Source organism: Bos indicus, chromosome 1 (assembly GCF_029378745.1).
Source record: "Bos indicus isolate NIAB-ARS_2022 breed Sahiwal x Tharparkar chromosome 1, NIAB-ARS_B.indTharparkar_mat_pri_1.0, whole genome shotgun sequence".
Taxonomy (NCBI): Eukaryota; Metazoa; Chordata; class Mammalia; order Artiodactyla; family Bovidae; genus Bos; species Bos indicus.
In genome coordinates, this window is record NC_091760.1 from 59,303,576 (window position 1) to 59,318,444 (window position 14,869).

At 37.6% G+C, this 14,869-nt stretch overlaps 1 protein-coding gene across 4 annotated transcripts in view; it reads left to right on the top strand.

The window, feature by feature from the left end:
• The window catches only part of LOC109575172 (protein Aster-C), a 49,469-nt gene extending 34,673 nt beyond the window's left edge, over nt 1–14,796 (top strand). For 3 of the 4 annotated variants that reach the window (XM_070788306.1, XM_070788314.1, XM_070788319.1), the window contains 8 exons: nt 315–433; nt 2,103–2,245; nt 3,009–3,112; nt 4,820–4,996; nt 6,465–6,522; nt 8,396–8,506; nt 8,881–8,986; nt 14,386–14,796. In XM_070788306.1, the coding sequence (XP_070644407.1) occupies nt 315–433; nt 2,103–2,245; nt 3,009–3,112; nt 4,820–4,996; nt 6,465–6,522; nt 8,396–8,506; nt 8,881–8,986; nt 14,386–14,487 (920 nt within the window). In that variant the 3' untranslated portion in view covers nt 14,488–14,796. Of the gene's footprint in view, nt 1–314; nt 434–2,102; nt 2,246–3,008; nt 3,113–4,819; nt 4,997–6,464; nt 6,523–8,395; nt 8,507–8,880; nt 8,987–13,134 lie in introns of all 4 variants that reach the window. The other variant, XM_019983336.2, reaches the window with a different exon arrangement.
• The last annotated feature ends 73 nt before the right edge of the window (nt 14,797–14,869 follow it).

Sequence of the window (14,869 nt, forward strand, 5' to 3'; positions counted from 1 at the left end):
GTAGGTACTGGGAACTTTAAAAAGAAGCCCACTGATGATACACTTTTAATTTTATCTTCTAGAGAAAAGAAAAAATGTTTGAATAGACAACAATTTAGAAGTAAATGGATCAGAGATGAGGTGAATGTCACATGCAAGAAGAGTACCTGATGTGACTTTACTCTTCTTTAACGTTAAATGAATAATACAGTTATAAGGAAGTTAGAACTGGTCACAAATAAAAATTTAAATAGCTCAAAAACTCTCTCTTTGATTCCATTACAAGCTGTACCCTTCAAATTACTCTTTTAACTAACTTTTTTTGCTGTGATTAGATGTAGTATCTACCCCTTGGAATGTGGAACCTGGAGGTGACCGGCTGAGAACAATGACTTACACTATAGTCCTTAACAATCCGCTAACTGGAAAGTGTACCACGGCCACTGAAAAGCAGGTATGTCTATGCCGCCAGTATTCCAAAAGAACCATGCGTGTGCAAAGAGAAAAGATGCCTGTCATAGGTCCTAGTCACCAATTTACAAGACAGTTTCAACAAGTATACAACAAGACAAAAAAGGAAGGAGAAACTGTTTACAGGTTAAAAGAGTTTAAGAGGCACATAAACAAATCAACATAAAAGCTAACTGTAAAAAGGCTTTTCTGAGATTTAAGAAATTGTTCATTTCTATGTTCTGTAATGGTACGGTTGTTATATTTTAAAGCAAAGAGCATTTATCTTTTAAAGGGATATACTGAGGAATTTTATGGAATCCTTTGGTGACTCAGTGGTAAAGAATCCACCTACAATGCAGAAGATGTGGTTTCAATCCCTGTGTTGGAAAGATCCCCTGGAGAAGGAAATGGCAGTCCACTCCAGGATTTTTGCCTGGGAAATCCCAAGGACAGAGGAACATGACAGGCTACAGTCCATGGGGTCACAAGAGTCAGACACAACTGAGTGACTAGACCACCACCACCGCTGAGCAATTGATAGAGAAATATACTGATGTGTTTTGGGATGAAATTATATTGGTGGTTAGGATATCTTTTAAAAGTAGCTAGGCAGAAGATGAAGGTGGAGGGAGGGAATGTGGGGAGAGATACAGATGAAACAGGACTGGATGTGAGTTAATATTGAAGCTGGTTGATGAGCTGATGAGGGTTCATTGTGTAATGTTCATTTCTACTCTTGTATATGTTTGAACTTTTTCATAATAAGTGTTTTTGTTTTAAAAAAAAAAAAAAGAATACTACTGGAATCTGATTTACAGGATCATGTCAAGGGTTAGGGCCAAATAACTAGATGGCTGCTATGACATGTGAGGAAGAGAATGTTAGGTATTTAATGCTCTGTCTACTCTGTGACCAGCAGGCACTGTCATATACTGAGGTTTATGTTCAGCCGGTTTTGTTGAAGTGCTGTATATCTGTATAGTATATCTGTTCTGCAGAGTTAGAAAATATCTATTAACATCTGAATTAGTTTTGCTATCATAGTTTTTGTCCATCATTGTTCAAAAGGACTTCAAATTTTCTCTTCCAAAGATTTCCAAACATTTAAGGGAAGTTTCTTTTTGGTATCTGATAGTCTTTGATAACTTTAGAGGATAAATAGAATAGGTACAGTTAAAATGAGAAAGAGTTGGCCAGCAACCACTTCAAAGCCTATTTAGGGAAAGCAGTGTTTTGTCTGGTTGTCCCCTTCCTTCATTTTTTTGGTGAAGAGTGGTTTTTATTAAACTTTAATGAATTTTAGGGTGGGGTCCTGGCTTTGTTCAATTGAATTTTGAATTGTTCCTCTACCAGGAACATTTGAAATTCTTAATAAACTGCTAACATAGATGAGAGATCATGTAGTTTCTTTCTCCTCTGCATGCCTAAAATGAAGGGAAAAAGTTATACGATGAAATGACAGAGAGGCAGCAAATGCTATGTCTGCACATCCCTTCTTCTCAATTTGTAGATTACATAGCAACGTGGAGGCCCTTCTGGCTTTGTATTTAGGCTCCTCATGTTTTTTTGTAATTTGTGAGAAGGAATTCTGGTATACATGTTCTAAGTTGGCAGGGAATTTCATGTATTAAACATGTACATGCAAAAAAAATTTCATCTTATTTTGGCAGAGACTGTATAAAGAAAGTTGGGAAGCACAGTTTTATTTGGTAGATGCAGAAGTGCTGACACATGATGTCCCCTACCATGATTACTTCTATACTCTCAACAGATACTGTATCATCCCATCTTCAAAGCAGAAATGCCGACTGAGGTGAGCTACTGTAAAGGAGTGTTTTAGTCAGGACAGGCTACATTGTATGCTGGCAATGTATCAATCCTGAAATCTTAGTTGCAGTTTTACACAACAAAACTTTATTTCTTACTTTGCATGTCCACTGGTGGTCAGCAAAGGGTGGGAAGCCTCACTCAAGAACCCAGGCTGATGAGGCTTTGACCTCTGGGGCTGCACAATCCAGAGTATGTATCATTTCGGTTACTACCAGAGGAGAGAGAGCTATAGAGTTGTGCTCACAATCCAGTGGCCAGAATGGTTCCAGGACCCTGTTTAACGGCAAGAGGGTTGAGAGATTTGAGGAGCATGTGGTGGGCAGTAAACAGCTCTGTTGCAGTGGGAGACCAGAAATGTTGGTATGTTGAAGGTGGTGCTGGGCCCATCATATACTTGCCCTAGTCTCAGCTAGCGTAGTGACTTTCAGCTAATGTATGACCACTAGAGATTTTTTATACACGGCATTTAGGAAATTTAGTTTATTTTGAGCCTTTATTGCTATTTAAATAAAGAAAATTCAGAGTTTGAGAAAGCAAAGAGATAAAATGCCAAGTTGATGAAATTATTAGCAGCTCCCAGTAATTTTTTTAAAGAATTTATTTTCAGTGAGCAATTTTATTTGTAGTCTTAGTGACTTTACATCCTTTTGGCTTTTCACTGAATTCATTCCTACATTTAATTGCAGTGTTCATAATGTGATTAAATCTTGTAAATTAAATATTCTTCTTCCTTCCTTATTCATTAGAGTTTCAACAGATTTGAAATACAAAAAACAACCATGGGCTATTATCAAATCTTTAATTGAGAAGAATTCCTGGAGTTCGCTGGCAGATTATTTCAAACAGCTTGGTTTGTAAATTTCTTGATTTGTCTACTTTTGTAAGAATGGCATTTATTAACAGAATGGATGGATTCTTCAATTGGATTCATAGTAGGAACTGGTAGATGGCATTGGAATGACTCTTACTGAAGTGGTTCCAACTGTTACACTTAAAATTTAAAAACTTCTAATTTTCATTGATCTACCAAACACTTATATAATGTTTATGATATGCCAGATGTTGCCCTGTGTGTTTTATAAATATCAACTCACTGCAAACCTATAATTTTTTTTCCCGTTTTACTAAAGAAGAAATATCAAAACAGAGAGAGGTTAAGTGACTTTTCCAGGATCACACAGTTAGGAGCTGTCACAGTCCCTCCCTCTGCAAGGAGCCAAGGAAGCTGACTACAGTGAGGGGCTGGGTGACCTGATTATAAACATGTACTGTGCTCATGAAGAAGGTCTGGAGAGTCCTCAGGCCCATACCTCCCTTACCGATGTAGTTCTCCTGGGTTTACACAGGCCCACTTAGCCATGGGACCATGTACATGTATGGATTTGGTGGAGGGGAAGTGATGTAGTTGTTCTCTTTGGATATTCCAAAGAATATGAAGAAAAATTATACATATATATGACATATATATACACATATATATGTCATATATATATACACACACACACACATATACATGAATGTGATTAATTTAGTTAAAGAAAAGGTTGTGGCCAATAAACTCAGGGTAATTTAAGGCTTCACTAGCCGGTTTGCTGGTTATTTATTTTCCTTGCTTTCTCATTGCCTGTTTCATTATTAAACTCCAAATCATGAGCAAGGAAAGAGAAACTCAAAGATAAGTTTGGCTGATAGATAATGAACTTCTAATGAAAAGTCTGGTGAAGGGAAAGGTCAAAACAATTGAGAAAAACAAAGTTTTTAGATTGTTTGCAGACTTTCTTTACCAATGCTTCTTTTTTTTTGCAAATTAGAACATTGTAAATTAGAACTATTGTATGCTGCTTCTTAGGAGAAGGCAATGGCACCCCACTCCAGTACTCCTGCCTGGAAAATCCCATGGACGGAGGAGCCTAGTAGGCTTCAGTCCATGGGGTCGCTGAGGGTCAGACATGACTGAGCGACTTCACTTTCACTTTTCACTTTCATGCATTGGAGAAGGAAATGGCAACCCACTCCAGTGTTCTTGCCTGGAGAATCCCAGGGACAGGGGAGCCTGGTGGGCTGCCGTCTGTGGGGTCGCACAGAGTCGAACACGACTGAAGTGACTTAGCAGCAGCAGCATGCTGCTTCTTCCTTTGAGATTGATGATCAAGTACTATAATCTATCTTGGAAATCTTTCTAGGGACCCAATGTAAGTGGGTAGCCTGTTGTTTCCATAACTGAAATCTTTACATTAATATTTAATATGTCACATGGCAAATCTGTTCTGATGGTTCCCATCATTAATTAATACAGTTCATTTTTCCTGGAATAATGAAACCTCGTTATGGGATCATTGTACACTCTGTAACTTTTCATTAAGAGTAAAGTTTGAATCTAGGCCATAAGAAACCTGAGTAATAGTTACCAAGGCTTAACTATTAAGTAAAGCTATTAAGTAAAAGTTACCGAGGCTTAAAAAAAAAGCAAACTGAGAACAAAACAACAACCAACCCTTCTGTATATTATAGCTGAGAAGATTTCTCCACTATCTAAAGATTATTTTTTTCCTTTTAGAATCAGATTTGTTAATGGAAGAATCTATGGTAAATCAGTCCATGGAAGACCCTGGAAAACTTACTGGCCTGCGAAGGAGAAGGCGAACATTCAACAGAACAGCAGAAACAGCTCCTAAAATTTCTTCTCAGCGTTCTTCTGGAGATATGAGTTTAGAGGCCAAAGGGGATATTACAGGTAGCTGTTACCTGGTAAACAAAGATAAAAGCTCTTTTTGTCTTTATAGATTTACTTATATGAAGCAGAATATACCTCTTGTTTATAAGCCAGGTCAGTTAGGAGAGCTCCTTTTCTCTTCTTTTCTGATAATATTTGTCAAACTCTGAATAATACATAAAGGAGCAGTTGCAAAATGGCAGGCATGTGGCCAATAGAAGTACTGTACTGGACTTACCTGGTATTTTAAAAACTGGACATTTTTATATAAAAACTCAGATATGATAGCGCTGGACCCACATGCCTTCAGAGCAGCAGTTGATCAGTTGGAGCCTAGCAGTATCTGCCTCATATAACTGAGTGTGTACTTTTGCCAGGTCACTGGTCCCTATCACTCTCGCCCACTGAGGGATGCTTCATTCGTTAATTTTCTGCCAGGCATTTACAGACATTTGATTTCTACCCTTGAATCTACTACAATGATTGTATGCTTTTAATCTTTATATACTGTCAGGGCCAGCTCAGTAAAACTTCAGAGATAGAATTTGACTTTTATTATCTCTGCATTTAATTTTGAAGACATCTTGTCCCTACTAACTATAACACCCTCCCTCTCAGAAATAAGAAGCTGTCATACACCCTCATCCTTCTACATTATCAGATCCTCTTCTAAGGTTTATATCTTCAGTTCAGTTCAGTTCAGTCACTCAGTCGTGTCCAACTCTTTGTGACCCTATGGATTGCAGCATGCCAGGCTTCCCTGTCCATCGCCAACTCCCAGAGCTTACTCAAACTCATGTCCATAGAGTCGGTGATGCCATCCAACCATCTTACCCTCTGTAGTCCCACCTTCAATTTTTCCCAGCATCAGGGTCTTTTTCAAATGAGTCAGTTCTTCGCATCAGGTGGCCAAAGTATTGGAGTTTCAGCTTCAGCATCAGTCCTTCCATTGAATAGTCAGGACTGATTTCCTTTAGGATGGACTTGTTGGATCTCCTTGCTGTCCAAGGGATTCTCAAGAGTCCTCTCCAACACCTTAGTGTGAATATATTTTTCTAACATTTAAACCTAATGACTATTTAATTTTGGGATTTGGCAACAAAATTTGGGCAACAAAGAACAGGGGAGGATGATATCAAAAAATTTTTTTTAAGGAGCAAAGCCTTATATACATAGAACTAACTCAAATATTTGCAGAGATGAAATTTAGAGATCATTCATGATATATTGAATTGCTTACTTAATTTTAGAACAAATTAATTTGTAATATAGGTCAAATTTGCAGAACTGATATAAGGTTTCTTTTTGTAGATTTGTTTAATATTGCTTAGAATATCAGAAGTCAAAGAAGGGTGCACCCTAACTCACTGTGTCTTTACAAATAATTTTACAAATTTCTTCTCCAGTATTTTTCAAATGAAGTTAAACTTTTACCAGTTTTAATCACAACCCTGAGTCTCAGATAGCCTTCTGTTTTTGTAATTTGCAGGAAAGAAAAAGGAAATTGAAAGCTATAACACCGTCCTTATTGTGGTGATGAGTATTTTGTAAGTATTTGTGTTGAGTGCTTATTTTGCTTGTGCCCTCACTTAATCTTTTAATGGTTTCCAAAAAGATTTGAAAATATTTGTATATTATTGTATAGACATTACTACTATTTGACCAATTTTGGCCTACATAAACAGTAATTTTATATGTTTCACTCTGGTAGTTTTGAATGATTTTCAGAAGAACTGTTAAATTCAAGGGAATACCAAATACACATTCAGTAAATGTTTTTGTTTTTTAAGTTAATTTGATTTGTTTTTACCATCATAGGTTTTTAGGGAAATACCATAAACTTAAAGGGAATATTGATATATGCAGGCTGCTAAAATCCCCAAAATGCTATTTTACTCCATTATAGTAGACCAGTGGTCCTTATTCTTTGCTATACATAAGAATCACTTGCTAAACTACTGATTTCAGGGCTTCCCCGGTGGCCCAGGTGTTAGGACTCTGTGCTTCCAATGCAGGGGACTTAGGTTCAGTCCCTGGTCTGAGAGCTAAGATCCCACAAGTTGTGTGGCATGGCCAATAAATAAAATTTAAAACTAAATTTTAAAAAATATTAAACATAAATTTCTCAGCTCCAATACTATAGATTAAGTCAGTAGGTTTTCAGTAGGGATCAAGAATCAGTAGTATTCTAAAACACACTGCACAGGTTATTCTGACGCAAGTAATCTGAGGGTTGTAGGATGAGAAATACTGGAGTAATTAGTCTGAATCTCAGAGTGTTCTTTTGGAATCTTCTCTGTGAGTCATATTTAGACTCCTGTTATCTTCATGTCTATACTTGGGTCATGGGGTAGTCCATCAGATTTAATTGAATTAGTTCTGACTGGATGATACGCTCTGGGTGTATTTTTTGGAAAGAAATTCTTATATCAGCCTTTTTTTTCTGATTATAGACTTCAGAACATAGAAAATGTTTGTTGTACCTTCAAGTTTTATAAAAGCTTTTCATATTCTGCTTAAATTGATTTGCTGTGACAATTTTGAATAGTATATATTATCTGTGATCTTTTGTATCACTTTGCAGAAAATTTATAGTCAGATATTAAATGTTGATTTTTATGCCATTTCATAGATTTGATTTTTTTGCTACTACCTTAGTTTTCATCTTCAGGATGGGTAAAAGTGAATACTATATATTTTAACGCAAGTCAATATTTTAACAGGAAAAAATGAGAGATATGATGTCACCTATGTATTTGCATATATATATAATGAGATACATTCATTCACTTGACATGCTGTTGTGAATACCAACAAAGTAAGCGTACTTAACAAGTAGCATTTTATATATGATACCATTGATGTCTGTTTGGGATTTGAAATTTTGTCTAAGTTGAACCAGAAGGAATTTTTGCTGAATGTGCATTTGTTTTGGCTTCCACTGGGAATAAGAGGTACATAATGGTCTATCTAAGAGCAAATCCATGTTGATCTTCATTTCCTTTCTGAAGTACAGTACTATGCATGTATAATTGCTTAAGACAAAAGTACCCCAAAATAGATCTTGAAAGCTAATGTGGTAGATTTCTAGGCTGGTGGTTGCACATCAACACTGGTTAGGATACCTGGCAGAGAGGAGAGACGTCAGGGACAATCCCAACCTGCTTATTTGAGGACTTCATTGTCCTTACATGAAGTTACTTGCAACTAGTTACCTTCCAACTTTTCCCTCAACATCCACTTAGTACTTAAAGTTATTATTTCATACAATAAAATAGGAATAATTAATTTAAATAATAACTAATTGGAAACTAGTCTGGGTAATATGCATTTTTGAAGCTTTTGCATGTCTCTTCAGCATTAGCAATGCTTTAGGTCTGAGTGAGAGTGGATTAACCAGGTCTGATTTTCTCTGTCTAGTTTGCTGTTGCTAGTTTTGCTGAATGTGATGCTGTCTCTGAAGTTGTCAAAGATAGAATATGCTGCTCAGTCTGTTTACCGTCTTCATCTCCAAGAAGAGAAATCTTTAAAGTAAGTCTTCCCTTCCACAACCTATTACTTCAATAATTCCTGTGCTGCAGAAAATTTAAGTCCAGTTTTAGAGAGTTTGCTGCCAACTTCTCTTTAGTCATATACTATTTTGTTTTACCTGCACATTTATGGGACTAATGGTTTCTGGAAAAGGCTAGAAGCCATTCCCTTGATCTTTCAAAAATTTTAAATTATTTATTTGGCTGTGCCAGGTCTTAGTTGCTGCATGCAAACTCTTAGCTGTGGCATGTGGGATCCAGTTCCCCAACCAGGGATCAAACCTGGGCCCCTTGCATTGGAAGCGCAGAGTCTTAGCCACTGGACTGCCAGGGAAGTCCCTGTTTCCTGATCTTAAGATGGTATTTTTCTTTCAGTTTAGCCTCTGATATGGTGTCAAGAGTGGAAGCTGTTCAAAAGAGCAAAGGCCAGGCCCATCGCTTAAAAGGAGTGCTCCGTGACTCCATCGTGACGCTGGAACAGGTTGGTACCTCTGTGTCCCATGGTACTTGGTACTCATCCCAGTGATTCAGCTGCTATTCTGGCTGTGAGAGAAATTCACTATAACATTATTTGAATAAATATCCCTTCTAGAGGCATCTAACCTTGCCATTTCTGGATTATGCATTTTATGTATATAGTTACTTTTATCAATACTTTTTTTAAAAAATGGAAATACGCTATACTTACCATTGCATACCCTCCTTTTTTCAATTAGTAATGTATTTGAAGGTGTCTCCACATCAGTATGTATACATCTACCTCATTCTTTTTATTGATCCTTCTATATAAGATTTCATGCTTAACATTAGCTCTTTTTATAGAAATGGTAGATATTGTATACACTGCCCATTATTTTGTTTTTATCTATTAACTGTGTATCATGGAGATATTTCTATATCAGCATATAAAGCACTTCTTCTTTTAATAGCATGTAGAATTCAACTGTACATGTGTGGCATAATTATTTTACCAGTTCCCCATTGAAGAATAAACACTTAGGTTATTTTGGTGTTTTCCGTAAGCATTCTCTCTTGTCATCAATATGTGCTGCTTGGTTCTATGAATCAAAACTTAGGATTACCTTTGAAAAATAAAGACTAATACTCCCATTATAAGATTTGTGTACTTTTCAAGTCTCACTGACTCTTTGGACATGAGTTTGAGCAAACTGAGGGAAATAGTAAAGGACAGGGAAGCCTGGCGTGCCACAGTTCATGGAGTTGAAAACAGTCGGACATGACTTAGTGAATGAACAACAAGAAGGACTGAAATAAATATATTTTAGATAATAAGAAAACAACTTTTCAGAATTGAAAAGTAGAGATTTCTATAGTGCCTGTAATCAGGCATTGGCCTTCTGTTGGATAGGTTGTCTAACCTTAGCTTTTCTTTCCAGCTTTCCATCTTTTTTGCCTTTTTATTCTTCTTCCCAGAAATTTCCTCATTTAATCTTTAAATTCTTCTACTGAGTTTTTCAGTTTTTGCTATCACTTTTTAAATTTCAAATTTCTCTGAATTTTCTTTTTTTTTTTTTAATGGAATTGTCTGCCTGTGTGGATCCAAATTTCTTAACGTGTGAGCTGGGCTGGTCTACCCTGAACTTCTCAGTAGATCTGGCTGGCCTGGTTGAGAAATCCTGATGTCGGCATCTTTAGGTCTCTACTCTTGACAGTTTCCACAGAGAAGACTCTTTCAATCTCCTCCCTGAAGGATTAAGGGCTGGCTGCCAGCATTTTAGGAGCTTACTGAGGAGAGGGATAGAGGATGCAGGGCGATGGGACAATCTGAGCACACAGTATACATGTTTGTGTGTAATCCCTATTCTTGGTATGTACTGCTGTCTTTACTGATGTCTTGCCATCCTCCTGGCCAGGCTACCAAAGATCGTCTGTTTATCCTGTCCAGAAAATAGGACTTCAGACTTCTGCCCAGGTAGTAGGAGAGGCCACATGTCCAAAAGTTCATCCAGTCATTCTTATTTCAGTTCCTCTTTATTCCCACTTCTAAAGGTACCTGTCAATTCCTGAGACTTTTGAGGATTCTTCAGGGTAGATTTGATTGGTTCTTAACTTTTTCTACTGTTGGCTTGGGATTCAGTGTTTTCAGAGCTGCTAAGTCATCCTTCTTCCTTCCAGTCTCCAAAGTCATGTTGCTCTTGTTGCCTATTCTATCCCCCCTGCACCCACCCTGGCCCGACCTTGTAGATTTATGCCTTAAAAAAAAAAAAAAATCCCTTTACTGTGCTTTTGGTGGGGTTGCAAGAGGGAGAAAAATTGGATGCATGTATTTAATCTACTTCCTCCCTCTTCTGTGTGCACTGCCTTGATTTCTTCCACTGACACTGTCCAAGCTAAGCTCCCAGGGATCTCTGACTTTTAAAGTTAATGTACCTTTTTTCTGAATTTTCATCTTACAGTGCCAGCACTTGACAGAGCTGACCATTCCTCTCTTGAAATATATCTAATCTTCCCTTCTTTAGAACCATGAAAAAACCTAGCTTTATTGTGAAATAGCTTACATACCATAACATTCACTTTTTAAAGGATTTTTAGTATAATCACAAAGTAGTGCAACCATCGCCTCTATCTAATTGTTCAGTTGCTAAGTCGTGTCTGACTCTTTGCAACCCCGTGGACTGTAGCACACCAGGATTCTCTGTCTTCCACTGTCTCCCAGAGTTTGCCCAGATTCATGTGTGTTGAGTTGGTAATGCCATCTCACCATCTTATGGGCTTCCCTGTGGCTCAGTGGTAAAGAACCTGTCTGCCAATGCAGGAGACACAGGTTCGATCCCTGGGTTGGGAAGATCTCCTGGAGAAGGAAATGGCAACCCATTCCAGTATTCTTGCCTGGGGAATCCCATGGACAGAAGAGCTTTAGGGGAGAGGTGGGGAGGGCTACAGTCCGTGGGGTCGAAAAACAGTTGGACATGACTTAGTGACTAAAGAACATCAGTAATAACAGACTTAAATACAATTATATCAATAATTATACTAATGAAAAGGGACTACTGTCTAATTCCAGAGCATTTTTATCATTCCCCAAAGAAGCCCTGGAGTCATGAGCAGTCACTCCCATCCCTTACTCTCTCAGCTCCTGATAATCACTGCTTTCTGTTTTTATGGATTTGCCTATTCTGGACATTTCATATAAATGGAATCATATAATATATGGTCTTTTATGCCTGGCTTCTTTCACTTAGCATAATGTAAAACTGCTATTTGCTGGTTAAAACCATCTCCTCTACCTGACCTCATCCTGGCCCAGTGCTGCAGACTTCTGCATTAGAGTCCATTCCCTTCTCCTTTACTGCCCTTTAGGTTATCTCAGCTGCTCCCCTAACTTAGAATACCACACACACCAATGGCTCCCAAAGCATCTGTCTCACCCTGACCTCTTCTCCAAGTCCAGACTCATACAGCCACTTGCTAACTTGGTGTCTTTACCTAGACGCTAACAGGTGCCCCGGAGAAGGCAATGGCACCCCACTCCAGTACTCTTGCCTGGAAAATCCCATGGATGGAGGGGCCTGGTAGGTTTCAGTCCATGGGGTCTCTAAGAGTTGGACACGACTGAGCGACTTCACTTTCACTTTTCACTTTCATGCGTTGGAGAAGGAAATGGCAACCCACTCCAGTGTTCTTGCCTGGAGAATCCCAGGGACGGGGGAGCCTGGTGGGCTGCCGTCTATGGGTTTGCACAGAGTCGGACACGACTGAAGTGACTTAGCAGTAGCAGCAACAGGTGCCCCAAACTGATTGTGTCTAAAACAGAATCCAGTTTTCATCCTGAGCCAAACTCAGTTCTCCTCTAATTGAAATAATTTCAAAAAATGATACTATCATCTTCCAGTTGTTCAAGTGAAAAACTTGGTATCATAGTGTATAAGTATATATTTATGGCTGTGATTATTTGTTTTGGTTCTGAGTCCCTCACTAGTCTGTGAGTTCCATGAAAGCAGGAACAGTGCCTATTTGGTTCACCATTATATACCCAGGACTTAGCACAGTGCCTAGCATGTAACAGGTGTACAAAAAATATTTGTTGAAAGAATGAATTTAAAAATGACTACAAAAAAGAATAAGATATAATTTTTGCTCTCAAGTTGTCTAGAATTTTATTAGAGATATCAGATGTCCATGTGTATGATAAAGACTACTTAAAAAAGTACAAAATTAAGCATCAAAGTAAGTAGTAATAATTTAGGAGTTTAGAGGCAGGATGATTAGGGGAAACAGTGGGGATGGCTCAGTTTTCGATAGGTGGAGATGAACATGAGCATTATAGCAAGCAAAGGCCTGGAGTGGAACTTGAGTTGTTTAGGGGATGGTGGGGATACCACTGCAGCTTCAGAAACCATTTCAGAAAACAAGCTCCTCACTTTGGATTTTCTGATGAATAGACTTATTGGTAGGTAGAGTACACGGCAGTATGTTGTAGGAAGAAGTACAGCACTGCAGCAAACTGGAAGAGCCCTTTCACACTGACAGATAACCTAAGAATAAGGCATTTGATAATCAGTCTTTTATTTGGGCATCAGTATAGACAATTTTATTAAATGCAAACTTTTGGCATACAAATAATCAGAAAAATTTAAACAATGTGATTTTGAAAATTTTTCTCTGCAGTTGAAGAGCTCACTCATTATGCTTCAGAGAACCTTTGATCTACTAAGTAAGAACAAGACTGGCATGACTATCCAAAGCTAGTGATCTTAAGGACCAAAATGGTAGAGATATGTGGAACCAAAAGACAACATCTTGAAGAAAACCAGAAGATGAAGGATTTGAATGGTCATAGGAACATTTCAATATTTTCTCATTATTCATACTTCTAAGATGAACATTCTTTTTAATAACAGTTATTGGAGAATTAGCCTCTGACAGCCTTAAGAATCCATCCTTTCATTTCTTATACATAATTCTAAGCTGTGAATTTCTCCAGTGAAGCATGAAATATTTTGTGGATTTGAAGTTCTGTGACACAAAAAGAGCTGAGTGGTATGGCCTCATTTTCACAGTGAGGTTTGAAGTTTGATGCTCTAAGTTTATCTGTTAGCACAGAATTAGTTTGCATCCATTAGGCTGTTTTCACAGGTAAACATTAAAGAGGATAAAGAAGACAACGGAAGAAGCCTCTAAATCATTATTATCTTTGAAGGATCAGTTTTCAGGCATATATTATAACATAGCTTTGTGTACTGTAAATATTACAGTGTCTTCATTTATTTAGCAAGGAAATTCAATAGTTGAACCTTTTGAATCTGCATGTTGATGATTATCTGAAAGATTCTTCAGCCATGTCGTGTATGAAGGAAATAGGTGTTTCTTCAGGTGGCTGTCAGAGGTGCAATTAGCTTGCCTCTTCATACATCAAATGGCAGAAGAGTCCACTTCAGAAAAGGAAACATGTAGGATACCAACCCTCAAAATGAAGAACTGTGCTCTGAGTTTTAAAAAGATTATGTTAAAACCTGGGCATTTTAGTGTCGGAGCAAATGCATACTTGAACCAAGCTTGGCTTCAGCTTAGCAAACTTTTATGATGGAAATGAGCCATCTGGTTGAAAATAATTTGTGGATTACTTTTCAGTAGCCACGTATGGCTTTATTTACTCATTCACGTGTGGCTATAGTCAGTCAGTTGTAAGCCAGACACAAACTTTAACTCTTTAATGAAGATTTTGGGGGGCATTATCTCCCAATACAAGTGCACTGACAAGTTGTAAATCAGACAGGAGCTTTGGCTCTTTCAAAGTTGTTAGGCATATGTGTCTTAATACAAGTTATGTCCCTGGAACAAGAGAGAGACATTGCAGAATAATTTGTATATATTCTTACTGTTTGAATAACAATTGCCTTTAAATGTTTTTTTGCCCAGAGTCATCCAAGCCACATGGGATTGCTAAAGTCATTTTTGCGATGCCCACAGAGACAGAAAAGTATTGACTGGATTAGAGGAGAGCCAGGTTTCTCTGTGTGAATCCCAACTAACCTACCTACCAGTGTAGGTACCTGGAGGTTTTTTGATAAGGATTTATGAGGTGTCTGACTGTGAGCAAGAATGACTGGATTGTCACTCTAAAACTTGTTCTCTGTTAAGTTCACAAAAATGGTCAATAAGAAGCTGAATATTTTTGTGATGTTTCCTCAAAACTTGTACTTCATAAAATACCTCAAAAGAAAGTTACCAAAGTTGCTTTATAAATTATGACTAAATATGTATGCAGAATTCAATTAACTGTATTTGAGCCTATGTAAACTGAGTATAAATAAAATCCAAAATGTCTAAGTTGTTTTTCTTCTTTTTCTGTCAAACCCTCCCCAAACTAGAAACCCTGTTTCAGTAAAAATATATACATGGG